Consider the following 25,468-nt stretch of genomic DNA (forward strand, 5'->3'; position numbering starts at 1 on the left):
TAAACATAATGAGGCAACTTTTATACAGGGAAATATATTTCCACTATTCAAAGTGCTTCATCTATTCATAGAAACATTAGAAAATGTAACTCTGCCTAAATAATGCCATACTCTTATAATATAATTTAAGATGTTAAATTCAAATGAAGTGATTTATCATTTCTTAAAACAAACAAACAAACAAGAAACACTAACATTGCAGAGTCATAGAGCCTCAGGGTCTTAGAGATCATTTACCTGGAAGGGACCTCTTCTCCAGCATTTCCTAGTAGACTTTTATCCAGCCCTGCTTCCAGTGATAGGACTGAAGTGGAAATCACAGTAGTTACCAGGCTTGTCTCCAATATTGGAATCACCTAAGAGCTTCAAAAAATACTGATTCCTGTGTCCCACCTCCAGAGATTGTGATTTCATTCTTCTGGAGTGCAGTCTGGGCTATGAAATTTTTAAAAGATCTTCGGGTGATTCTAATATGCAGACAAGTTTGGGAACTGCTGGTAGATCATGTGGAAAACCAACATTAGAGAATCTATGCTGGGGAGGAAACCTGACTGATGTTATGAAGGCTCTGTAAGCATTTAAATGTCACTTCAGTTACATGCACGCACACACCAGTGTTTGTAATGTGTAGGAAGCATTTCCACTTAAATTCAAGAACCTTTTAATAGCAAGATATCACAGTGACAAAGAATCCATGATAATGGGATAGTGGAAAGTACTGGGGGCTGGGTGTTAGGACCCTGGCTCTGTCATTCTCCAACTATATGATTTTTTTTTCTTCCTAGTGTCTGGAGAAAAAACTCTAAAAGTTCTAGACTGTGAGCTTTTACTAACTTTACTAACTAAAATTTCCTAACTTTTCTATTTGAAAGCATTTCAGATTTGCAAAAAGCATGCAGAAATAGTACAAAGAATTCCCATAAGCCCTTCACCTAGCTTCCCCAAGTGATAACATCTTACAAAGTTATTAAAATCAGGAAATCAACATTAATACAATTTTACTAACTAATCTGCAAATTTTGCCAATTATCCCACTAATACACTTTTTCTAGGCTAAGAACAAATCCAGGATCTCACATTGCATTTAGTTGTGTGTACGTGTGTGTGTTTGTTAACTCTGACAAAAAATTATCAAGCCTATCCAAAAAGGTTGCAACAATTGTACAGGTAATTCTAGTATGCCCTTCCCCTAGATATATCAGTTCTTAGCAGCTTGCCACATTTGCCTTCAAGCTTTCTCTATGTATAATTCAGTTTTCTTACTGAAGCATTTCAGTAAAAAAGTTTTTTTTTTTACTGAAGTTTCAGACATTGTGATCCCTTACTGTAAATATGTGAGTGAGCATCTCCTAAGAACAAGGACATTCTTTTATAATAACCGTCTTATAAAAATTATCCTCTTATCAAATTCAGGAAATTTAACATTGTTACTATGGACAAAGGATGTGGTCTGCCATTTCAATAAAGAAAGGATGTTGCTACCCTCAAGCCATCAGCCACCATAGCTGCCCACAAGAGTGCACCCTGAGGAGAACTCAGGATGGAGATAAACAGGATACTAGTCCTTAGAGAGCTGAAGTGCATATCAAAGGCATGATTTCAGTGAGCCCAGATTCTTGCATCTTCCCATACATAGAAAAGTGCTAAATTCATTAACCTGAGATGTCTGGTTTTCTTTAATTAACGGTAATCTTTTAATGTTCTGACGACTTGTTTTTCTTGTTTTTGTTTTTTTCACAAAAACTCCTATACAGTATATCCTGGTTCCTCCCTTACCTCTCTGGAACAGCCCCTTGGAGCTATCTGAGAGGCTGTCTCCCGGGCTTCAGTCCTCAGTAAGTCCACTGAATAAAACATAATTCTCGGGCTTCCCTGGTGGCGCAGTGGTTGAGAGTCCGCCTGCCGCTGCAGGGGACAGGGGTTCGTGCCCCGGTCCGGGAGGATCCCACGTGCCGCGGAGCGGCTGGGCCCGTGGGCCATGGCAGCTGGGCCTGCGCGTCCGGAGCCTGTGCTCCGGGAGAGGCCACAGCAGTGAGAGGCCCGCGTACCGCAGAAAAAAAACCAACACATAATTCTCAACTCTTAGGTTATATGTTTTTTTTCAGTTGACATTCTAATACTATTGATCTATTATAACATCTGGTCCATATTCAGATTTCACCAGTTGTCTGAATACTGTCCTTCATAGTAATTTCTTTTTTTTGTCATCTAGGATTTAATCCAGAATCAAGCTTTGCATTTACTTGTCATGTCTCTTTTATTTCCCTTAAGCTGAAATAGCTCTTCAGCCTTTCTTTGTCTTTCATGACATTGATATTTTTGAAAAGTACAGGCCAGTTATTGAATGGCCCTCAACTTGCATTTGTCTAGATCAGTGTTTCTCAAAGTATGTTCTGTGACTGGTGCTGGTCTATACACCAGTGCCACCCAACAATGAGGGGTCAACATAGAAACTGAAATTAGTTATGCCTTTGAAAATTATGTCTGTTTTATAATAAAAATGGGAGCTTATATTTTTATGTCTTGATTTCCTTTTTCTAAGAATTCATTTTTGTTGTATTTTATAAAATATCAGTCCCCAATGGGTTGGATATTTTCTTTAAAAAGGTCCTTTGTCACAGCTACTTTGAGCAGCACTGGTCTAGATGAGCTTTGTGAAGCTAAGGACTGTGCTTTATTCACCTGAATCCATTACGTTCAGGCCGTACCTGGCAGAGTTCAGTGAATGGTTGCCTGTGGGATGACTTAAAATGGCCATTCCTGGGCTTCCCTGGTGGCGCAGTGGTTGAGAGTCCGCCTGCCGATGCAGGGGACACGGGTTCGTGCCCCGGTCCGGGAAGATTCCACATGCCGCGGAGCAGCTGGGCCCGTGAGCGATGGCCGCTGAGCCTGCGCGTTCGGAGCCTGTGCTCCGCAACGGGAGAGGCCACAGCCGTAAGAGGCCCGCGTACGGCAAAAAAAAAAAAAAAAAAAAGGCCATTCCTTTATTAGAGACACTTACGCTGAGTTCAAATCTGTATGTCCATAAATTCTACATAGGAACCTTCTTTCTGCCTTCAAAAACATACAACATGTCTACGCATATACTTATGTGTTAGCTTTTCAGAGATTTAAAAACTGATAATAAGTCTTAAAGCCCCAGTCTACTCCAAGCAAAAGTAGCTCCATTTCTTTTACCATTTGTAGTGATTAGGATTAAGTTTTGCTGAAAATAAGAACACCTCAAATAAGAATGGCTTATTGACTTTGTTTCTTATGTTCTGCAAGCTCAGAGGTGTCATTCTAGGGCTGGTAGGGAAGTTTCCCAAATCATCAGGGACCCAGCACCCCTCTATTTTGCTGTCCCATTGTCCCCAATGTGTGACTTTTACACTATGGTCCAATATGTTTGCTGATGCTCTAGCTATTACATCTGCATTCCTGCCAGCAGATGGAGGAAAGGGTAAAGAGCATATCCCTCCCTTTAAAGACATTTCCCAGAAAGCACACAAAAGACTTCCATTTATATTAATTGGGTCAGAACTTGGTCATATGGCCACAGTGAGCTTGTTCTGCAGATAAGGGAGAATGTAAATATTTGTTTAGTTACTGACAGTACCACTAACTCAAAATTCACTGTGCCAATAAGACTACTCTTTATTGGGATTTGATCCACAGCCCACAGGATACTGTAATTCTTACAACAGTCCTGCAGGGAAGATTTTACGACCTGAATTTTAGAGAAGTGGAAATCGAGGCTGTCAGGGGTAGAGGGGGTGAGGTAACTTGCCTTTTGTCCTGCAAAAAGCAGCTGGTGTAGCTGGCATTTGAGTCCAGGTCTGCCTGTGAGTTTCTGTAGGTTACACTCTTTTTAAAGATGTGAGAAAAATAATTAAATAGGATCAATGAGACTACTGGAATGCAAGATGCTGGAGAAAGAGATATGTGCGTTTATAACAACAGCAAATGCCACTTGTGTTCTGAACTTGGCAGTTAAATTGATTTTAAAGGTGGTCTGGAGGTTGTAAAACTTGATCACTGAGCATTTTGTTTTGCTTGGAGAGGTCACAAGCCACGTTTTGGTTAGCAAGGGGAAATGGGCTGTTTTCAGACATTTGACTGAAGCATCCTGGAAATATAAATTTAGCTTTAGGTTTCAGTAATATAAGATTTTTTTTTAAAGAAATGTAAGTTGGAGCTGGTAGCAGATGTTCCTATTCTATAAGTTTGCTTTACAACAATATGAAAACAAGTGACATTCTTTACAGGTTGAAGGGTTTATTTTTTGTATGTCGGCTGAAAAAATACACGCATCCTAAAAGTTATGGGGTTTTTTTTAACATCTTTATTGGAATATAATTGCTTTACAATGGTGTGTTAGTTTCTTCTGTATCACAAAGTGAATCAGATATACATATATCCCCATATCTCCTCCCTCTTGCGTCTCCCTCCCACCCTCCCTATCCCACCCCTCTAGGTGGTCACAGAGCACCCAGCTGATCTCCCTGTGCTATGCGGCTGCTTCCTACTAGCTATCTATTTTACATTTGGTAATATATGTAAGTCAATGCCACTCTCTGAGTTATGTTTTATTCGGCGGGAATTTTTAGGACCTCAAGCCCAGGAGGCAGCACCTCAAGTAACCCTGAGAAAACTGCTCCAAGGAGGCGAGGGGGCGGGTTTTGCAACAAAGGGCAGGTAGTCCGGAACATCAAAAGATTATTGTAATTAAAGAAAACCAGATACCCCCAAAGTTAAGGAATTAAGCCCATTTCTACGTATGGGAAGATGCAAGAGTCTGGGCTCACTGAAATCATTCCTTTGATATGTACCTCAACTATCTGGGGCCAGTGTCCTGTGTTTTTGTAGGGAGTGGCTGCGGTCTGATGGCTGCTAGATGGCAGGTATTCTTTCCTTCCTGAGTTGCCTCAGGGCTCACCAGCTTACCTTCTGGTGGTGGCTACACTCCCCGGTGACTGTGACAGCCTCTGTTTACTGATATGTTAGGAAATAATCCATTTCTCAGTATCAAAATAAAGAATGACTTTTCAGAACCGTAAAAAAAAAAAAAAGTAATGTTAGTTTATCATGCCGGTGGTAAGAACAATTGCCCCCAATGCGCTCCTGCATAGTGGATCTTCCTTAGAGCAGCGCCCAGGCGATCGGATCCCGGCCTCAGATTACAAAGCGAACGTAGAGGCTGACGCGAACCCTGTGCCCCTGCCGGCCGGCACGCTCGGAGATGAGGACTTCCTGCCCACTGCTCGCAGCTCCCACTCCCGGCGCGCGCGCGCAGCCGGTGGAGGTGTGACTGAGCAAGGCGCTGGCGGTAACTTTCCTTCTCTGTGAACGGAGCAACCAAAACGACTTCTCGCAGAGTTGCAGAAGGTGCAAGCGCGCCATTAACTAATTCTAAGTAAAGTTCCAGTCACCGCGCAAGAGATGTTCCCTCACCCACTCCTTAGGACCTGCCCACTCCTAAGAGGAAGAAAGCTACTAAGACGAAGTTTGAGGGTGCAAGTTCCGGGAGGCTGTGGCCACGGCGCAGAGGGCGGGCGGCCCAACGTGGTGAGGTTCCGTGCTGTGTTCCCGGTTCTGGTGCTGGTCCTGGGGCTCACGCTGCTCACCGCAGGTAGGGCAGGAGGGAGAGAAGGCAGGAGGGAGAGAAGGGAGGAGGCAGGGAGGGAGGAGGGGTGGCTTTCGCTACGCAGTGAGGTCCGAGTCCGGCTGGGGCTAAATATCTTAAAAATCCCCAACCAACCCTGAACTCTGTATTGTGAAATGCGGATTCATTTACTGATTCAACAGTTGTATACGGACGCCTACTATGTGCAGAGTCGGCACTTGTAGGAGTCTGTGAGCACACGCTCTGATGTTCTGTAAACCTCTGCCTCTCTTGTATCATGCCAGTTGCTGGAACGGAGAGGCGTGGAATAAGAAATTTACTCTGGGACTTCCCTGGTGGTCCAATGGTTGAGACTCCACGCTTCCACTGCAGGGGGCACGGGTTCGATGCTGGTTGGGGAACTAAGATCCCGCATGCATGCTGCCAAAACAACAGCAACAACAAGTTTATTTCCTACAGTTCTGGAAGCTGGGAAGTCCATGATCAAGGTGCTGACTGATTTGGTTCCTGGTGAGGGACCCCTTCCCGGCTTGTAGGTGAACACTTTCTTACTATATCCTCAGGTTTGGAGAGATGTCTCATATTTCTCATGTCTCTTATTTTTTATTTTTATTTATTTATTTTTTGGCTGCGTGGCATGTGGGATCTTAATTCCCCGATCAGGGACCAAACCTATGTCCCCTGCAGTGGAAGCACAGAGTCTAAACCACTGGACCGCCAGGAAACTCCCTCTCATGTCTCTTATAAGAGCACTAATCTGATTCATGAGGGCTCACCCTCATGACCTAATTAATTATCTCCCAAAAGCCCCTCCTCCAAATACCATCACACTGGGGATTAGGCCACAACATATGAATTTGGTGGGGACACAAACAGTCCATAACACATCCCCCAAACACATTTGTGGATTAGAAGCAACATTGCTAAGATGGCAATACTTGCCAAATTGATCTACAGATTCAGTTCAATTCCTATTAGAAACTTAGCTGACTTCTTTGTAGAAATTGATAAACTGTTTCTGAAATTCCTCTGAAATTACAAGGCACCCAGCATAGCCAAAACAATCTTGGGAAAAAAAAAAAAAAGAACAAAGTTAAAGGAGTTTATGTGGATTAATGAGGGGCCATAAACTAAGGGCCTTTGTATCTGAAGACCCCTCCCCCCCGTCCCCACAAAAAGGGAAGTTGTTTCCAATTATATGGCAGTGTTTTAGAGCCCCAGGCCTATGTTTCTTTCAAGGGTCTTCCATAACACAGTTCTCATATTGCCCCAGGTTTTCTGGAAGTGGAGATGGCAGGGAGGACTCAGATGGTTTTCCTGAATGAAAATGCGACTATCTTTTGCAAGATCCCTGGTTTCCCACACCTGGACATCAACAGTATGGGTATCACCTGGTTTCGGAAGGCTCAGTTGTCTGAAATAGAGATCAAACTGTTTGAATTTTTTGGAGACCACAAAGTGGCATTCCGACCTGGAGCCAACGTGTCTCCATGGAGGCTGAAGAGGGGGGATGCCTCACTGCAGCTGCCTGGGGTCCAACTGTGGGAAGCAGGAGAGTACCGATGTGAGTTGGTGGTCACTCCTCAGAAGGCACAGGGGAGAGTCTGGCTGGAGGTTGTAGGTGAGTGCCTGAGGGCAGTGCCCTGTGATTCCCATGGTGATGGGGCTTGGGGTGGAGATGTAGATGGGCCAAGTGGAGCAGAGCATGGGCCTAGGAGTCACACAGATGTGGGTTTGAGTCCTGGGCTTCCATGGACTTCTAGACAACTTTGGACAAGTTATTAATCACGCTGAATCTCAATGCCCTTCCCTCTAAACAAATGTAATAGTACTTTTCTAAGAGGATTGATTGTAGGGAAGAGGCTATGAAAAATGCAAGGAGGATGCTTAGAATAGCGTTTGGCCCATTTTAAGTTCGCAGTAAAAGATAATCAAAGTAATTATATAATTTCCTTGGTGTGTGGACAATTAGTCTTCACTGAAGAGGTACCTCTGAAAGGTAGCTGGGGAAGGGGAGAGATTGCACTCTGGTTCCATGGATCTGAATCCTATTCTATCTGACTTTGTTGCTTCCAAACTGAGTGATTGGGTCAGCCATTTAACATCTTTACACGTGAATTTTCCCATGTGCAAATGAATTTTCCATGTGCAAAATGAGGCAATAAGTCATACCTGCCTCATAGTGTTCTGAGGATTACACAAGATCATGTATGAAAATGCTCAGCCAGTGCTGTTGTGAGGTAGGTGCTCAGTCAAGATTTATAACAACACTTTTCCCTAAACACGTTTTTGAGCTCCACTTTCTTCTATTATAAATAGGTCAGATACTCTGTGGATGAGCTTGGGGCTGCCATGACAAAACACCACTGACTGGGTGGCTTAAACAGCAGAAATTTATTTTCTCACAATTCTGGAGTCTAGAAGTCTGAGATCAAGGTGACAGCAGGGTTGGTTTCTTCAGAGGCCTCTCTCCTTGGCTTGTAGGTGCTTGTCTTCTCCCTGTGTCTTCACCCCTCTTCCCTCTGTATTTGTGTATCCTAATCTCCTCTTCTTATAAAGACATCAGTCATATTAGATTAGAATTCAACCTAATGATCTCATTTAACTTATCAACCTCAATAAAAACCCTACCTTCAAATATAGTCATAGTCTGAGGGACTAGGACTAGGGATTAGGACTTCAACATATGAATTTGGGGGGGCATACAATTCAGCCTGTAACTGAGGGGCAGTGTCTGTGAGCCCTCCATAATTGTACTTAAGACTTTGAATGTTTTGTACATATTAATTTTGGTAATGGGGATGTATATTAGAATTCATTTCCTCTGCAACTGACAGAAAGCCTAAAATAAAAGGTTTTTTTCCCAAAAAGTGATACACTTTATTTTTTAGAAGAGTTTTAGATTTACAGAGAAATTGGAAAGTTAGTACCGAGTTCCCATATTACTCTTGCCTCCACACCACACTTGCCCCATTAGTATCATCTTGTATTTATGGTATATCTGTTATAATTGATGAATTGATTATTCATTAATAATGTTCTCTTTGGGTTAGTATTAGTTCTCTTTGGGTTCTCTTTGGGTTAGTTCTCTTTGGGTTAGTATTAGTATGGTATATCTTTCTCAATCCTTTTACTTTTAATCTATTTGGGTCCTCATATTTAAAGTGGGTTTCTTGTAGAAAGCACATGTTTGAGTCTTTTTTTTATCCACTATGACAGTCTCTGTCTTTTAGTTGATGGAGTTAGACCATTCATTTAAAGTGATTGCGTATATAGTTGGACTGATATGTATTGTGTTTGTATCTGTTTTCTATTTGGTGCCCTTTGTTTTTTAAATTTTTTAAATTTAATTTTCCACCTCTTTTTATGCCTTCTCTGTTTGTTTTTTTTTGTTTTTTTTTTGTTTTTTTGCGGTACACGGGCCTCTTACTGTTGTGGCCTCTCCCGTTGCAGAGCACAGGCTCTGGACGCGCAGGCTCAGTGGCCATGGCTCACAGGCCTAGCTGCTCCGCGGCATGTGGGATCTTCCTGGACCGGGGCACGAACCCGTGTCACTTGCATCAGCAGGCGGACTCTCAACCACTGCACCACCAGGGAAGCCCCCCCTTCTCTGGTTTTAATTGAATATTTTATATGATACCATTTTCTCTCTTTTCTCTGTATATCAATTATACTTATTTAAAATTTATTTTAATGGTTGTCCTAGAGTTTGCAGTGTACATTTACAACTAATTTAAGTCTGCTTTCAAATAACACTGTATTGCTCCATGGGTAGTACAGGTCCTTAATAACAGAGTATTTCCAGTTCTTCTCTCCCATCTCTTATAACATTACTGTCATTCATTTAACTTTTTCATATGCTATAACCACCCAGTACATTGTTGCTATTATTATTTTGAATGAACACAATGATCTGTTAGATCAGTTAAGCATAAGAAAAATAAATGTTTTATTTTGCCTTCATTTATTCCTTCTCTGACACTCTTCCTTTCTTTTTGTAGATTCTAGTTTCTGACCTATATCATTCTCCATCTCTCTGAAGAACTTCTTTTAACATGTAGCAAAGCAGGTCTACTGGTGACAGATTTCCTCAGTTTTTGTCTGTCTGAGAAAGTATACTTCATTTTTGAAGGGTAATTATTCTGGATATAGGAGTCTAGATTGGTGGGGTTTCTTTCTTTGAATACTTTAAATATTTCACTCCACTCTCTTCTTTCTTGCATTTAAGAAGTCCCATGTCATCCTTATCCTTGTTCCTCTGTAGGTAAGTTATTTTTTTCCTCTGGCTTCTTTCAAGATTTTCTCTTTGTTTTTTTGCATTTTGAATATGGTATACCTAGGTATAAATTTTTTTTTTTTCTTTTTTTGGTATTTTTCTGCTCGGTGTTGTCTGAGCTTCCTGGATCTGTGCTTTGGTGTCTGTCATTAATTTTGGAAAATTCTCAGCCATTATTTTTCAAAATGTTTCTTCTGCTCCTTTCTCTTTTCTTCTTCTGGTATTCCTATTACATATGTTACCTTTTGCTGTCATCTCACAGTTCTTGGATATTCTGTTCCCTTCTGTTTTTTTTCCCCATTCTTTTTTCTCTTTGCATTTCAGTTTGGGAAGTTTCTATTGACATTTTTAAGCTAGCTAATTCTTTCCTTGGCACTGTGAAGTTTACTGATGAGCCCATCAGAGGCATTCTTCATTTCTTTTATGATGTTTTTGATTTCTAGCATTTCCTTTTGATTCTTTTTTAAAGTGTCCATCTGTCTATTTACATTATCCATTTGTTCTTGCATATTGTCTGCTTTTTCCATTAGTGCTCTTAACATTTTAATCATTATTTAGAATTCTCTATCTGATAATTCTAAAATCTGTGTCATACGAGAGTCTTGTTCTGAGGCTTGCTTTGTCTTTTCATACTTTTCAGCATGCCTTGTAATTTTTTGTTGAAAACCAGATGTTATGTATCAGGTAGTAAGAACTGAGGTGAATAGGCTTTTGGTGTGAGAGTCTATGTTGCTTTGGCTAGGCGTTAGGCTGTGTTTAGTGTTAATGCTGTACCTGTAGGTGCCAGAGTTTTCCCCCTTCCTTGTTTTGTTTGAATTTCCCTATGAACACCTTAAACAGAGCCTGTGTTTAACATCTCTCTCAGTTGTAATCTGTTACCATTCTGGAACTCTGTTGATGTAGTGGTAAGGTGTTGTGGAGGAGAAGCAGTCTATACTCTTATGGTTAAATCTCATTCTTTTGAGTTGCCTGAGCCCCTAGGCTGTCTCACCTTCAAAAGTGTTTCTAGGTGAGGCGGGAAGGCTAGAGGGGGCTGGAGTTGGCTAATCATCACTATCCCGGGTCAAGCAAGACTCTGGCAAAGTCTTTTCCCTTGAGAGCATCCTTTATTATGGAGAATGCACTGGGTATATTTTTAAATAGTTACTTTTCCTCTCCCCATTGCTCAAAATAGGAGGGAATTTTTCTTGGATCTTCACAGTGAGAGCGTGGTGGGATTCTGGGAGGTAAAACTCATGAAAGTGTTGTGACCCCCCCTAAGACTGGGCCTTTAGGAGTTTTTTATTCTCAATCTAGTCCACACTTATCCTTTAGCAATTTGTCAGAGTTACTGCTTAAGTGTGTCGACCAGCTTATTACTCCAGTACCTTCTGCTTAAGGTTTTATGATCTCGGCTGTGATTCTCTCAATCTGCCTGTCTTTTTTCAGGGTGGTGGTTTGCCCTGTCACCTTAATTCTCTGATGGATCTAAGAAAAGCTGTGGATTTACAGTTTGTTCAGCTTAGCTTTTTTTCCTGTTATGAGGATAGAAGTGATGACTTTAGGTCTTTACATGTCAGAGGGAAGCGAGAAGTCAATAGTGCTTTTAAGAAGGTAGTTTATTTTCCTTTCACAAAACTGTGGCCAACCCAGGGCATGTATGGCAGTTCTGTGATCATCTAGGACCCAGGATCCTTTTATGTCATCACTTTGCCATCCTCAACCTGCATTTCCACCTTGTGCTTGGAAATGTCTTCTCCATCTCCAGCCATGACATGGTATTGCAGCCATTCTGCAGGAAGGAAGTGGAGGGGGAGAGACACTGTTCTTTTCTTTAAGATACCCTTGTTATTTCAGGAGACTTCTTAGAAATTGCTCTCACTACTTCTGAATACATCCAAACTTCCAGACCCTTAGTTCATATGCCTACACCCAGCTGCAGAGAAAGGTGGGAGAAGTAGCTTTAACTTGGAGGTGTCTTTGAAGAATAGAGATTCGCAGCAATTAGCAGTCTCTGCCACAACACTGCTCCAAGGCTTTCCTCAGATTCTCAACCATGTCTATGACACAGAGGGGCTTAAGAAACTCTGCTTTATAAAATTGCTGTGAGTTTTGGGGTCACAGCATATCGGCACCCTGCCAGCACTGGGACCAGCATACCCAGAACGTTTAGCCTAGGCAGAATACCATTCAGTTTACTCACCTTTCCTGAAGGCTTGCCATGGGTCTGACATTGGGCTGATAATAAGCAAGTCCCTACCTACCCTCAAGGCATGATTTCTCTCCCCTGGCAGCTCACCCAGTCAGTAGCTTGTTTCTGGAGCAAGCCGGGGTGAAAGATAATGAAGACAAACATATTTTGTGTAAGTCAAGTGGATTCTACCCAGAGGATATTAACATAACGTGGAAAAGGTGGACCCAGAAGGATCCCCAGTTCCAGGAGATTTCTGAGGACGTTATCACTGGCCCCACCATGAAGAATGAGGATGGTACATTTAATATCACTAGCTACTTGAGGCTGAAGCCCTCTCTGGAAGACAATGTGACCATCTACCAGTGTGTGGTATGGCATGTATCCTCACTCATGTGCCAGAGTTTCAACTTCACCCCGATTCTGATAGGTAAGCAGCCCCCTAGACATTTCCCCATCTCTTCATCTTGAGGGGAATATAATATCAACTTTGGTTCCCACACAGTCTAGGGGAATATGGGGGCCAATATGGAAGGAGAGAAAGCTTGGTCTGGTTTAGCTCAGCCCCAGAGTCAGCAGTCCAGATTAGGTCCTTAAGCTGGGACAGATGGTCTAATAGGTAGAGAGTGGTGATGACCTGGCTTCCAGGGTCATGGCTCTGATCCTGCTGGTCCAATGCATCTGCCTAGAGGTGAGGGAGGTAAGGAAGGCAGAGGCTAACTAGTGGCCCTGGGAAATGTGGTCAGGGTGTGCCAGGTGGGGCTTGGGATGGCCCTGAAGGGAGAGAGAAATTGTTCCTGGAAGTAAGGACTAGGGATTGTGTGGGTGGGTGGTGTGTGCAGGGATGTGTTTAGGATATGTGTGGGGCATGGGGAATATGAAATTGAAATATGCTTTGTGTGTATGGTATAAGGGATTTGTCTGGGTGATATGTATATGTCTTAGTCCGTATGGGCTGCTATTGGGTTGGCCAAAAGGTTCATTCGTTTTTTTCCATAAGATGGCTCTATTAGCACTTAGTTGTCTTTAACTTCATTCAAAACAATTTTGTTAGATTGTATGTGACGGCTGTCATATCAGTGTGCATTTAAAAAAAGACATCAAAATTGGTGAATTTTTGTGTAGCCATTTTAATATTGAAGATGGAAGGAAAAAAAGCAACATTTTTGGCATATTATGCTTTATTATTTCAAGAAAAGTAAAAACACAACCGAAATGCAAAAAAGACTTGTGCAGTGTATGGAGAAGGTGCTGTGACTGATCAAATGTGTCGAAAGTGGCTTGCGAAGTTTTGTGCTGGAGATTTCTTGCTGGACGATGCTCCACAGTCAGGTAGACCAGTTGAAGTTGATAGTGATCAAATCAAGACATTAATTGAGAACAATCAACATTATACCACGCAGGAGATAGCCAACATGCTCAAAATATCCAAACCAAGCGTTGAAAATCATTTGCACCAGCTTGGTTATGTTCATCTCTTTGATGTTTGGGTTGCACATAAGTTAAGCAAAAAAAACCTTCTTGACCGTATTTCTGCACGCGATTCTCTACTTAAACATAACGAAAATGTTCTGTTTTTTTTTTTTTTTTGCGGTACGCGGGCCTCTCACTGTCGTGGCCTCTCCCATTGCGGGGCACAGGCTCCAGACGCACAGGCTCAGCGGCCATGGCTCACGGGCCCAGCCGCTCCGCGGCATGTGGGATCCTCCCGGACCGGGGCACGAACCCGCGTCCCCTGCATTGGCAGGCAGACGCTCAACCACTGCGCCACCAGGGAAGCCCAAATGTTCTGTTTTTAAAACAAATTGTGACGGGCGATGAAAACTGGATACTGTACAATAACGTGAAACGGAAGAGATCGTAGGCAAGCAAATTGAACCACCACCAGCCACACAAAATGCCAGTCTTCATCCAAAGAAGGTGATGTGTATATGGTGGGATTGGAAGGGAGTCCTCTATTATGAGCTCCTTCCGGAAAACCAAACGATTAATTCCAACAAGTACTGCTCCCAATTAGACCAACTGAAAGCAGTACTTGATGAAAAGCATCCAGGATTAGTCAACAGAAAACACATAATCTTCCGTCAGGATAATGTAACACCACATGTTTCTTTGATGACCAGGCAAAAACTGTTACAGCTTGGCTGGGAAGTTCTGATTCATCTGCTGTATTCACCAGACATTGCACCTTTGGATTTCCATTTATTTAGGTCTTTACAAAACTCTCTTAATGGAAAAAAATTCAATTCCCTGGAAGACTATAAAAGGCACCTGCAACAGTTCTTTGCTCAAAAAGATTAAAAGTTTTGGGAAGATGGAATTATGAAGTTGCCTGAAAAACAGAAGATAGTGGAACAAAAGGGTGAATACATTGTTCAATAAGTTCTTGGTGAAAATGAAAAATGTGTCTTTTATTTTTACTTAAAAATCGAAGGCACGTTTTGGCCAACCCAATACAACAAATTGCCACAGACTGGGTCACTTATAAACAACAGAACTTTATTTTTCACGGTTCTGGAGGCTGGAATTCTGAGATTAGTGTGCCACTATGGCTGAGAGCCCTTTCAGGTTTCAGACTTCTCATGGTGTCCTCACATGGTGGAAGGGGTGAGGGATCTCTAGAGGGCCTCCTTTATAAGGCACTAATCTGACTCATGAGGGCTCCACCCTCATGACCTAAAGCTCCCCAAAGCTCCACCTCCTAATACCATCGTATTGGGCATTAGGATTTCAACATAAGAATTTTGAGGGGAGATAGACATTCAGTCTATAGCAGTATACAAGTGATACAGGGTAGTGTAGTAGTATGGAAGCTTTGAACGTGTGCATGGTATGTGTATATTGTATGTGGTGTTTGATATTGCGGTGTTTTTCTGGCAAGTGCTAAGCAGGCTGTTTGATGTGTGAAGGTGTTAAGTGATAGGATGGAGGATGCAAAGACGTGTGGCAGAAGGTTGGTGGTTCTATCTCTGACAGGGAAGATGATACACAGCCACACAGATCCTAGAAGCAGTCGTGTGGTCTTCTTTGGCCCCTGCCAGTAGGTTTCCTCTTAATGTTCTCCTCTTCTTTCTCTCTGCAGAATCTGAGAAGAAAACTGACTCGTGGATTGTTTGGTTGTATATTGGATTGATCTCTACTGGACTGATCGTATTAATTTTATTTTTATATTATTTTATTTGGAAGTTAAGAGGCTGCAAAGCAAAGTTTAGACTTATGTTTTGGAGTAGGCTCTGGGAATTCAGAAGTCATGGCCAATGCATGGTGTTGGGGAGTTCTCAGGGTTGATGCTGGGATATTCTAAGTGTGTTTGTGGTGTGTGGCTTTTTCTGATGTGTTGGGGAGGAACTGTCTCATTTGGTCTCCATGTGGTGGCCTGGGACTCTGGAGAGATGCATTGTAAAGCCCCTCTGCCTTCTCATAATAAAGTCTCACTGTAAATCAAACCTGACCTCATTGTTCACACCAGGCCTGTGAATGATGTGGGCTGCACTAGTGTTCTCACATATAGAATCCACAACTCAGAGAGGGGAATTCCTTCCCCCAGTTGCTCATATTTTGTTAATAGCTCAATGAGATAACTTACCACCCCGATTTTACTGGTTTAACCAAGAACTTCTAACCCTAGTGAGGGTGTTTCCAAACTAAAACATGTTTCCAAACATGTTTATCCCTCTGGCCCACATAGCAAATAAAATAACTCAGGCTGTTGTTAAGACCAGTGTAAATGTGTTGGTTAAATGGTTCTAGGTAATAAAATTGCCTCCAGTTATTTATGAGCCTGCCAAGGCAGAATCTGTGCAATAGCTAATATATCTCATTATAAATGCTTTAGGAAAAGCAGAACAATCGATTAATCAAGAAAAAAGGCTGTTTGTCTAAAGTTGACCGACTGATTCATAGAGCCTGCTGGAGGGTGAGAGACCCTGGAAGCTGGAGCTAGTTGCTGTAGTGGAGGCCAGTCTAGATCAGATGACAGCCACCGGACATGTAAGCAAATCTAGCTAAGATCATCAGCATCAACAGAACCAACTCTCAAATGCATGAGAAATACTTATTTTTTCTTTTTCTTTTTCTTTTTTTGGTGGATGGGTTGTGTCACAGCATGTGGGATCTTAATATTCCCGGCCAGGGCTCGAACCCATGTCCCGTACAGTGGAAGCATGGAGTCGTAACCACTGGAGCACCAGGGAAGACGCTTTGTTTTTCTTTCTTTCTTTGTTTGAGAAATACTTATTTTTTCAAAGCCACTGTGTTTTAGGGTAGTTTGTTCCATAGCAAAAGCTAACTGATACAGCTCCCCAGGAAGCTGAATTTTGACCCAAAAGTGTGGTTGCCGTGGAGATGTGCTGCTGAGAGCCCCTCCAAGACAGAGCCTGCTATGAAGAGTGTACTTAGCCACCATGTTCCAGCTATGGCATCTCAGGGATCTGCTGTAGCTTTTGAGCTTATGCCATGCTGTCCTGGCCAGCCAATGGCCGATCAAGGCAGGAATCTTTGGAGCTCCCTGTTGGGGTGGCTGAGATTTTCTTGGAGTTGCACTGTCATTGACACTCTTGCTAGCCAATCGTCCTTTCTTCCTCCCTTCACAGGTAGAAGACCTATGTCTAAGTTTCAGTCAGAACTGTAGTTATTTACTTCCGTCTGGTTTACGCTGGAGTATCTTCCCTTCCCCAATAATAATGGCATTATGGGAAAAACTGGAGTTGATCAAGTGAAGAGTACACAGAGGCAGGGCTGCGTAATAAATTGTGTAGTGTATCACTGCTTTACTCATTGGCATCAGTGCCTGGAAGGACCTAAGTATGGGGGACAGAGAGAAGTTCACACTCTTGTACCCAAGTTGGCCAGTCTAGGTGGCCTGTCTTTCACATCACTCCAGAGTTGGGCCAGCCCAGAGTGGAAATAGAGTAGGGTGTAGGTAGATGAAGATGTACAATGCCCCAGTCAGGTGGTCCTGGCACAGAGGATGCCAGTAATCTAGATTCTAATGCAACAAACCCACTCTCTGGAACTCAGTTCTGACCTTAATCCCATTGTTCGGCCTTTCCGCAATTCCTTTCAAGTTGGAACAGATCTGTTGTTCTTCAGGCCTGCCCCAGTCTAGGGTCAGCAACATTCATGTCTTCTTCCCCCAAGTCTTCTGCGTTTCTTGGTACAATAGGGTGTCTGACACTGGACCTGGGGAGACCTCAAAGGTGAGCCCAGAGATATGTGGGGAGCCAGGGCTACTCCCTGCAGCAAGCTCCCTAGGAAAGTTCTCCCTAAAAGAAGATGTTGGAGAGGAACTCAAGAGCAGGACAGAGCTGGGAGGATGCTACCTGAGGAGAATGGGTTCTATAGAAGCTGGGTGAGTCCTCCTCAGCAGAAAGGCTGGAGGTCCACCTTAGCGGGCCACATGCGGGCCATGCAGTGACTGGCTGGAGATGCCAAATCCAGAGGCATTAGGCCTGAGCAGGTTTCCAGTATGGCTAGTGGGCTAGTTTTCCCAGACTAGCAATTCAGTTTCACTACTGGAAGAGGGTGGCTTGGCTTCCCTCCTCTCTTGAACTCAGGACTGAGGCCCAGGACACATGTCACAACACCTGGTGTGAGTTGGGGACAGACAGGAGTGGCAGATGTGCCCCATTAGTCTGCATTGCCACCTGACTGGCTGTGGGAAAGGTAGCCTGGAAGGTAGGGACCCCAGTCCATTTGCAAGAAGGCAGAAGATGGAGGGTTCATCGTACACATGGGTGGGAGAAAGTGTTGGTGAGGTCCTGTAATAAGGAAGAACCTTTGTATTCTATTACAAGTTAATCACTAAAGGGATATTGCCTATAAGCTTAAATTATACATAATGGCCTGTCCCTGGGAACCCTGCCTCCCATGTAATGAGTATTAAGCTAAAATACCTTTGTTTAGCTCAAAGGAAACATCCTGACCAGGCCCACCTGTGAATGACTGCAGGAAGGAAGAAATTAACACATACCCTCTGGAGGCTGACAGGAACCAGGACATGTTTGACTTTACCCCCTCCCCTTTTAGTATAAAAGAAGCCTGAATTTCTAACTCAGGCAAGATGGTTCTTAGGGGCACGAGCCCACCACCTTCTCCGTCTGCTGGCTTTATGAATAAAGTCGCTGTTCTTTGCCCCAACAGCTCGTCTCTTGATTTATTGGCCTGGCATGTGGCGAGCAGTACAAGCTTGGACTCAGTTAACAGTCCCTCTGGCTCCCTTGGTGTTTTGGACATGATCTAGGCTGTCACTTATCATAGCGGAGTCCGTATCAGTCTCAAATCTGGGACCTTCCTGAGTTGTGCTTTCCCTTCCTGTTCTTGGTCTAGAGACATGACGCTTGAGATCAAGGTGGCACCCCTAGAGAAAGGTGGCGCTCAGGAAATTGGGACTGTGCAGCAGGGGGAAGGGAGCAGGGCTGTGGTTTGAGACAGACTCGGGTTCAAATCTTGGGCCTGCCACTTACTAGCTGTGAGATGTTAGCAAGTTAACACCAAGTCTGATCCCGACTCCTCATCTGCAAACCCAGAGAACAGTGCCTCTGTCAGCACTGGACCACAGTGACCTGAGATACATCCTTGGGATCTGGAGAGCCAGTTCTGCACACAGGGTGTGGACGAGCTTGGACTGCTACATCTGCTCTCACGTGACACCCAGTGCTGTCCTCGAGGCGGAATATCAGAAACAAAATTCTCACAAAAGTTCCTGCTGGGCTGAGTGGAGCTCAGGGGAGCTCCCTTGTCGAGTTTAGACAAGTGCCTTAAAAAGGGGGTGCCCCCAAATGGTGGGAGCACTGTGAGTGGACAAGAACATCCGGTGGAGGGTGTCAAGGAAGGTCTGGTCCAGCTGTCCCTCCATGCCTGGAACTTTCCGGCTCCTCCCTGAGCTAAGCCTAAAGGCTAGGGGTCTCAGAGCGGAAAGCCTAGGACCAGTGGTTCTGAGTTTTGGGGATCAAGTAGGTCTTGTCTGTGGTCAGCAGGTGGCGCTGAGCCCTCAGTTCTGCCGGTTCACTGTCACCAGCTGTTTAAGGTGCATGAGGGAGTTGGAGGAAGGTTACTCTGGATGATCCCCAGAGAAGGTGCTGCCCAGGGGCTTCTCATTAGTGAGTCTGGCCTCCTGCTCTGGTCTTAAGGACGGTCAAGCTGAGTCCCAAGAGCCAGGCACTGTCCCCAGAACTCTGGGCCAGCTCTGAGGAGCTTCTCATCCCTTCTTCCTCTATGCCAGAAACAGGTCAGCTCAGCAAAGAATCAATGTTGGGGGGGTCTGTGGGTGCAGAGAGGGGGCATCTTAGAGCTTCGACCAGCAGCTTCCTGGCCGTTCGGGCCTGCCTCTGGAGTAGCCTGGGACAAACTCTCACTGATCCAGCCAAAGCCCTCTGCAGGCCTCAAACTGCAGCATTGACCTTGGCTTGTTGTCCTGTACATTATCCACCATTCATTCATTCATTCAGCACTTACTCAGGGCCAGTCACAGTGCTGAGTCACAGTCCCTGACCTCAAGGAGTCCCTGACCTCAAGGAGCCATGGACTTGGGGATGGGGAGACGGACCCATAAACACAGGCAAAAGTAGAATGCCCACAGCACAGAGGGAGGGAAGGGACCATCGCTTTCTAGAGGAATCAGGGGAGGCTTCAAGGAGGCATCATTTGGTTTGGACCTTAATGGATTTCAACAGGTAGAGATGAGGCTTGGGCATTCCAGGCAAAGGGAATAAACAAGCGAAAGCTCAGATGTAGGAAGATAAATACAAGGAGGGGATACTGAGGCTGCCAGCGGGACGGGTGGTTGCACAGTGTCCTGGCCAGAGAACAGTAAGCTGTAAGGCTGGAAAGCAGGCAAAGCCTGAAATGACTGGTCACAGGTCTAGCCTTGACCAGAAGGTGATGAGGAACTACTGGAGGCACTTGACGTTGGAGAGAACGATGTCTTTTAATAAGACCACTCTGGTGGCTACATGGCAGATGGTGTGCAGAGGATGAGACGGAGACAAGAAGCCCAGGTAACAGTTGCAGTCACAGCCCCTGTCGTCAGGGTCTGAGCTGGGAGGGGACATTGTGTAGAAAGTAAGACCAGGCAGAGAAACGCATCACCAGGGGACATATAATAGCACCTTCTCTCAGCATTCGCTTGCTCAGTTGTCTCATCACGTGGCTGATTGAATAGCAGTCTCAACAGTTAACATTTATTGAGCACTTATTATGGACGAGGCACTCAAGCATTTGACATAACGCTTTTCACTTACTCCAACAATTCTATGAGGTAGGTACTTGTAGTATCCCCACTTTATAGATGAGGCAACTGAGGCACAGAGAGGTTAAGTTATGTGACCAAGGTCTTAGAACTCAAGCAACTGTTTTGAGAGCTAACGCTCCAATTGCCACACTAATGCCTGTGACATACCCGCCTCTCTCCTGAGCCCCTCGGCCTTCCATCAGCCCCCTGGGAGTGGAGGCAGGGCTCAGGGCTATAAGCCTGATGGGTGCCCAACGGAGATGGTCAGATGGTCTTGTAGGGCTGGGCTACCAAAGGCAGGAAGGGGAAGTCTCTGAACTAGGGGAAGAGGGCCAGCCCCAGGTCCCTTTCCTGGCCTCCCAGCTGGGGTCCATGGCGCCTCTGAGATGTAGGCTGGCAGCTGCCAGCCCCTGCTCTCCCTGCCCACCAGCAAGAACAGCCCAGAGTTTAGGTCACGAAGGGGGAGGCTTTATTGACAATGGAGAAGGCAGAATTCTGGGCAAGTACACACAGCACTGCTCCAAGAGTCCGGCTTGGGGGTCAAGCCTGTCAGGACCAAGGGCCTTTTTGCCTCAGGGACCTCACACACCCACTCCATCCTGAGCTTTCCAACATCTCCTTTTCTAGCAACCCAAAGGCCCTCCATGGCCACCCTCTGGACAAAGTGAGTGGCAGCCACTGGGTGGGGGGAGCCGGGCCAGAGTACAGTCTGAGACCTGCCAAGCGTGGTGGGCCCAGGACCCCAGTCTCTCCCCAGCCTCTTTCAGCTTGGCATGCCAGGGTCCGCCCCAGCCCACTCCAGCCTCCCAGGGCCGGGGACAGAATGGAAGTAGGCAGGTGCAGCAGCCCCAGCCCCTGGAGCCCCCGCTGAAGAAGCCTTGGGGTCAGGGGTAAGGGCCCTGTCTCCCCTTCCCCGTGCCTGGGCAGGGCTCAGCAAGGTAAGCCTCCCGGTGCCATTTCCTCTCTGCCAAGCCCGCCCCAGGGAGGCTCCACATCTCCAGCCCTCCAGCTAGACTGTGTTCCCTCATTGCCTGCCCTCCCCAGCAGGCCAGGCCCACCCTTTTGGCCACCACCTTTTCAGGGACCAAGTAGGGGCTGGGGCCTCACCACAGGCATCTCTCAGGGCCACAGAAACAGAGCAGCAGGCCTCCCATCTGGGGACTGTTCTTCCCCAGCCACCCGTCCAGCTTGCAGCCAGTCGGTCGTGGGGGCCGAGGACTAGATGGAGTCCCAGCTTTAGGGCCTGACACTTCCCACAGCTCCCCTAGCCTGGGGCAGGGTCGGGGGGAAAGCCAGTCCTGAGTTGGGGCTGGGAGGAGCAGGGACAAAAATAACCCGGCACAGGCTCCTGCTGAGGCCAGAAATAGAGTAGCGACAAGTGCCTTGCAACACCCTGGGCGAGCAGCAGGCAGGGAGGCTGAGATGAGGAGGGCCCAGCCTCTTAACAGGTCCTGGCCTGGCCGAGGGGCCCGCACTACGTCCACTCTACATACCATGCCACACTGGCCTGCACGCACATGAGGAGGGGGGCCCAAGGGAGCAGAGCTCAGGACAGGGAATCTGGAGAGATGCTGAACTTGGCCTTGGCCTTGGCCACGGCCATGCTGCGCTTGCGCAGGGGCCCGCGGGCGAGGGTCAGGACATCCAGCAGGCTGGGGTCCTCATCCAGCTGGCGGGCCGTGCAGAGCGGCGTGGGCACTTTGATGGTATTGCCAAACTTGGAGTAGTCCACAGAGTAGCGGCCATCCTCCTCGGCCACGATGGGTACAAAGCGCTGGCCCCACAGGATCTCGTCGGCCAGGTAGGAGGTGCGGGCCTGGGTGGTGATGCCCGTGGTTTCCACCACACCTTCCAGGATGACGATGATCTCAAGGTCCTGATGGTGGTGCAGGTCGCAGGGCGCCAGGTCATAGAGCGGGCTGTTGGCGTCAATGACGTGGTAGATGATGAGGGGAGCCACCAGGAAGATGTTATTGCCACCCACACCATTCTCCATGGGGATGTCCACCTGGTGGAGGGGTACCACCTCGCCCTCAGGGCTGGTGGTCTTGCGCACCACCTGCATGTGGATGGTGGCGCTGATGATCATGCTCTTGCGGAGGTCGCCCACGCGCAGCATGAAGCAGAGGCGGCTGTGGCGCAGGGCGATGACCGCATGCTTGCTGAAGATGAGGGTCTCAGCCCGCCGGTGGGCCTGGGCAGTCTTCATGAAGATGCAGCCCAGCATGATGGCATTGATCATGAGCCCCACGATGTTCTGCACAATGAGGATCAGGATGGCCAGAGGGCACTCCTCGGTCACCATGCGCCCGCCAAAACCGATGGTCACCTGTACCTCAATGGAGAAAAGGAAGGCAGATGAAAAGGAGTGGATGCTGGTGACGCAGGGCACAGCGGCACCCTCACCAGGGGCCAGGTCACCGTGGGCGAAGGCGATGAGCCACCAGACCATGGCAAAGAGCAGCCAGCTGCACAGGAAGGACATGGTGAAGATGAGCAGCGTGTATGGCCACTTGAGGTCCACCAGCGTGGTGAACACGTCCTGCAGGAAGCGACCTTGCTCCCGGATGTTCTTGTGGGCCACGTTGCAGTTGCCATTCTTGGACACGAAACGGGCTCTCCGCTCACGGGCACGGTACCGGGGCTCTGTCGGGTCCTCTGCTAGCCGCGTCAGCACATACTCCTCAGGGATGATGCCTTTGCGGGACAGCATGGCTCCAGCGACCACCAGGGAGAGGTCTCCCCCATGGGGGAGGAGCAACCACCCGACTGAGCCTTCAACCTACTTTGGGGTTTCTGCCCTGGGACCACCCTAAGTCTGCACCGGCCTCACTTCTGAGATGCCTCCCCAGCTAGACTCATCCTCAGCTCCACCTGGCCCCTCCTTCACTTTATACCAGCCTCACACCTCAGCCCACCTGCCCACTGCCTACTGAACCCCCTACTCTGCCTGTTCCCCACCTGGCTCTGGATCCCAGCTCAGCTCTCCTCCACTCACTGACCACCCCTGGGCGTCTCCCTAGGACCCTTCTCTCCACTCAGCCTTCTTTCTCAACCCACCTCTCCCACCTGGGAACGTCACACCTCCGGATCTTACCAACCGACCACACCCCACACAACCCGCACCGTGTTTCCCGCCTCACCCATTTCGGCCCCGGGCTCCCCTCCAAGCTCCAGTTTCATACCGTCTCACCTCCAGGTACCTCTTTCCTAACCCACCCTCCGTAGCGCTCTCGCCGCTCTCCGATCTCCCTCTAGCTCTCGTCCTCTCTGTCTCCTTGGGATCCTCCGTCCTCCAGAGTCACCACTCCACCCAGCTCCACTCCTGATCCCCTCGCCCCCAGCGCGACCTGGCTGGCGGGGCCCACTCTAAGCCGCGGCCTCCCGGCTCCGCGCCGGCAGCACGCACGCCGGCGCCGCGACCCCGCCCGCCGCTCCGTCCCTGCGCCCCCCGCGCTCCTCGCCGCGGCACCTGCTCCTGCTCATCAAGCCGCAGTCCTCGCCTCCCCGCCCCCTCCTGCTGCCCGGGCGCTCGCGGAGGGCCGTCCTCCGGTCCTTCTGTGTGTCAATCGGCCCGCGGAGGCCGACCTGTGCTAGGTGGGGTGGAGAATTGAGGACACCGAACGCCGGAGGCGTGGAGTGGGGGCCGGGGGCCGCCAGGGGGAGCCCGACCTATTCCTGGGCTGGAGGGCTGGCGGGCACAAGCTCAAGCCCCGCCCCTCGCCATTCACCTCCCACCGTCTTCCTTCTCCCGGCTCGCTTCGTCTGGCCTTGGGAGTTTGCCCAATCAGATGGACTAAAGAGGTTCCTCCCAGCCCACACGCTACGAAATTAGGGCGGGGCGGGGCAGGGCGGGACGGGGGCGGGGTGAAGGGAGTCGTGACCCGCCCCCCCATTCTGGGGACCGATGCCCTGTCGCCTTGGTCCCACCGCAATTTTCCCATCCTGGGTTGGGTCAATATCCGCCTGGGCTTTGTGGGTTCCCAGCAAAAGGAGGTACCGAGGAGCTGTGTCACCAACCTGGTGACTGGGGTTGGGGCGGGGAGATTAGGTGGCCCGAGGACTCCTAACTGATCGCTTCTTTTCTATGGCAATGATTTTAGTATTTTCAGAGTCACGAATCCTTTGAGGGTCTGATAAAAGCCACGGACTTCCTGGGGGTGGGGGGGTGGAGATGTACCTTAGTAGGTGTAGAAACATAGTTTAACACCCACTACAGGGGATACTGGATGCTGCAGCCCAGAAGCCTGGGTGGTTGCGTCTTCTCAATCATGACCCACACTTTCAATCCCACCCCTGCATTTTATTATATCTTATTTTATTATTTATTTATTAAAATTTTTAAAAAATTTATTTGTTTATTTTTGGCTGTGTTGGGTCTCGTTGCTGTTCGTGGGCTTTCTCTAGTTGCAGTGAACGGGGGCTCCTCTTCGTTGAGGTGTGCAGGCTTCTCATTGTGGTGACCCGTGGAGCACGGGCTCTAGGCACTTGGGCTTCAGTAGTTGTGGCACACGGGTTCAGTAGTTGTGGCTCGCAGGCTGTAGAGTGCAGGCCCAGTAGTTGTGGTGCACGGCTTAGTTGCTCCGCGGCATGTGGGATCTTCCCAGACCAAGGTCCAACCCGTGTCCCCTGCTTTGGCGGGCGGATTCTTAACCACTGCACCACCAGGGAAGCCCCCACCCCTGCATTTTAAAGGGGGTTTGAGCTACTGGCACTTGCTTTACACCTCCTTACACCTGCAGCCTGAGGAGCTGTGTCAGGGCTAGCTTGGGCACTGGGGGTCCTAAGCTCTTGGCCTGAAGAGGAGTGGTGTTTCTACTGCAGGCATCAACCTAGTATTGTCCTGTGGCTTGGGCCCCCTCTACTACTCATGGTAGACCTTGGGCTATACTGCCAGAGATGCAGTGCTTAGGGTGGGGAAAGGAAAATAGGGTGAGCAGAGAGGGCAGCTCAAGGAGACAGAGTTACACAGGAAAACTCTGGGGCAACTACGGCTGCTCAGCCATCGGAAAAGGAACCTTGGAGAGTCTTCCCAGGGAGTTCAGATACTATCACAGAAACCCCTGAGGTCCAAGGGGGATGGACTATTTTGTGTGGTCCAAAGTATAAACCAGTATAGACACTGAGTGGAACAGAGGCTGGCTTTGATTTCACGTATGGAAGAGTCATTTCTAATTACCAGAGATG

The 25,468-nt window shown here is 47.3% G+C and overlaps 2 protein-coding genes across 2 annotated transcripts; one reads left to right on the forward strand and one right to left on the reverse strand.

Annotated features, from left to right (window-relative positions):
- Nucleotides 1-4,659: 4,659 nt before the first annotated feature.
- NCR3LG1 (natural killer cell cytotoxicity receptor 3 ligand 1) lies at nucleotides 4,660-18,182 on the forward strand. The gene is made up of 4 exons (XM_032641504.1): nucleotides 4,660-5,611; nucleotides 6,879-7,226; nucleotides 12,155-12,481; nucleotides 15,134-18,182. Exons 1-4 carry the CDS (start codon nucleotides 5,422-5,424, stop codon nucleotides 15,337-15,339), a joined length of 1,071 nt encoding a protein of 356 aa, XP_032497395.1. The 5' UTR covers nucleotides 4,660-5,421; the 3' UTR covers nucleotides 15,340-18,182.
- Nucleotides 18,183-20,137: 1,955 nt separating this feature from the next.
- Nucleotides 20,138-23,910, reverse strand: KCNJ11 (potassium inwardly rectifying channel subfamily J member 11). Its single transcript, XM_032641503.1, has one exon. The coding sequence runs from the start codon at nucleotides 22,992-22,994 to the stop codon at nucleotides 21,828-21,830; it is 1,167 nt and encodes a 388-aa protein (XP_032497394.1). The 5' UTR covers nucleotides 22,995-23,910; the 3' UTR covers nucleotides 20,138-21,827.
- Nucleotides 23,911-25,468: the final 1,558 nt, after the last annotated feature.

This window comes from Phocoena sinus, chromosome 8 (assembly GCF_008692025.1).
Source record: "Phocoena sinus isolate mPhoSin1 chromosome 8, mPhoSin1.pri, whole genome shotgun sequence".
NCBI lineage: Eukaryota > Metazoa > Chordata > Mammalia > Artiodactyla > Phocoenidae > Phocoena > Phocoena sinus.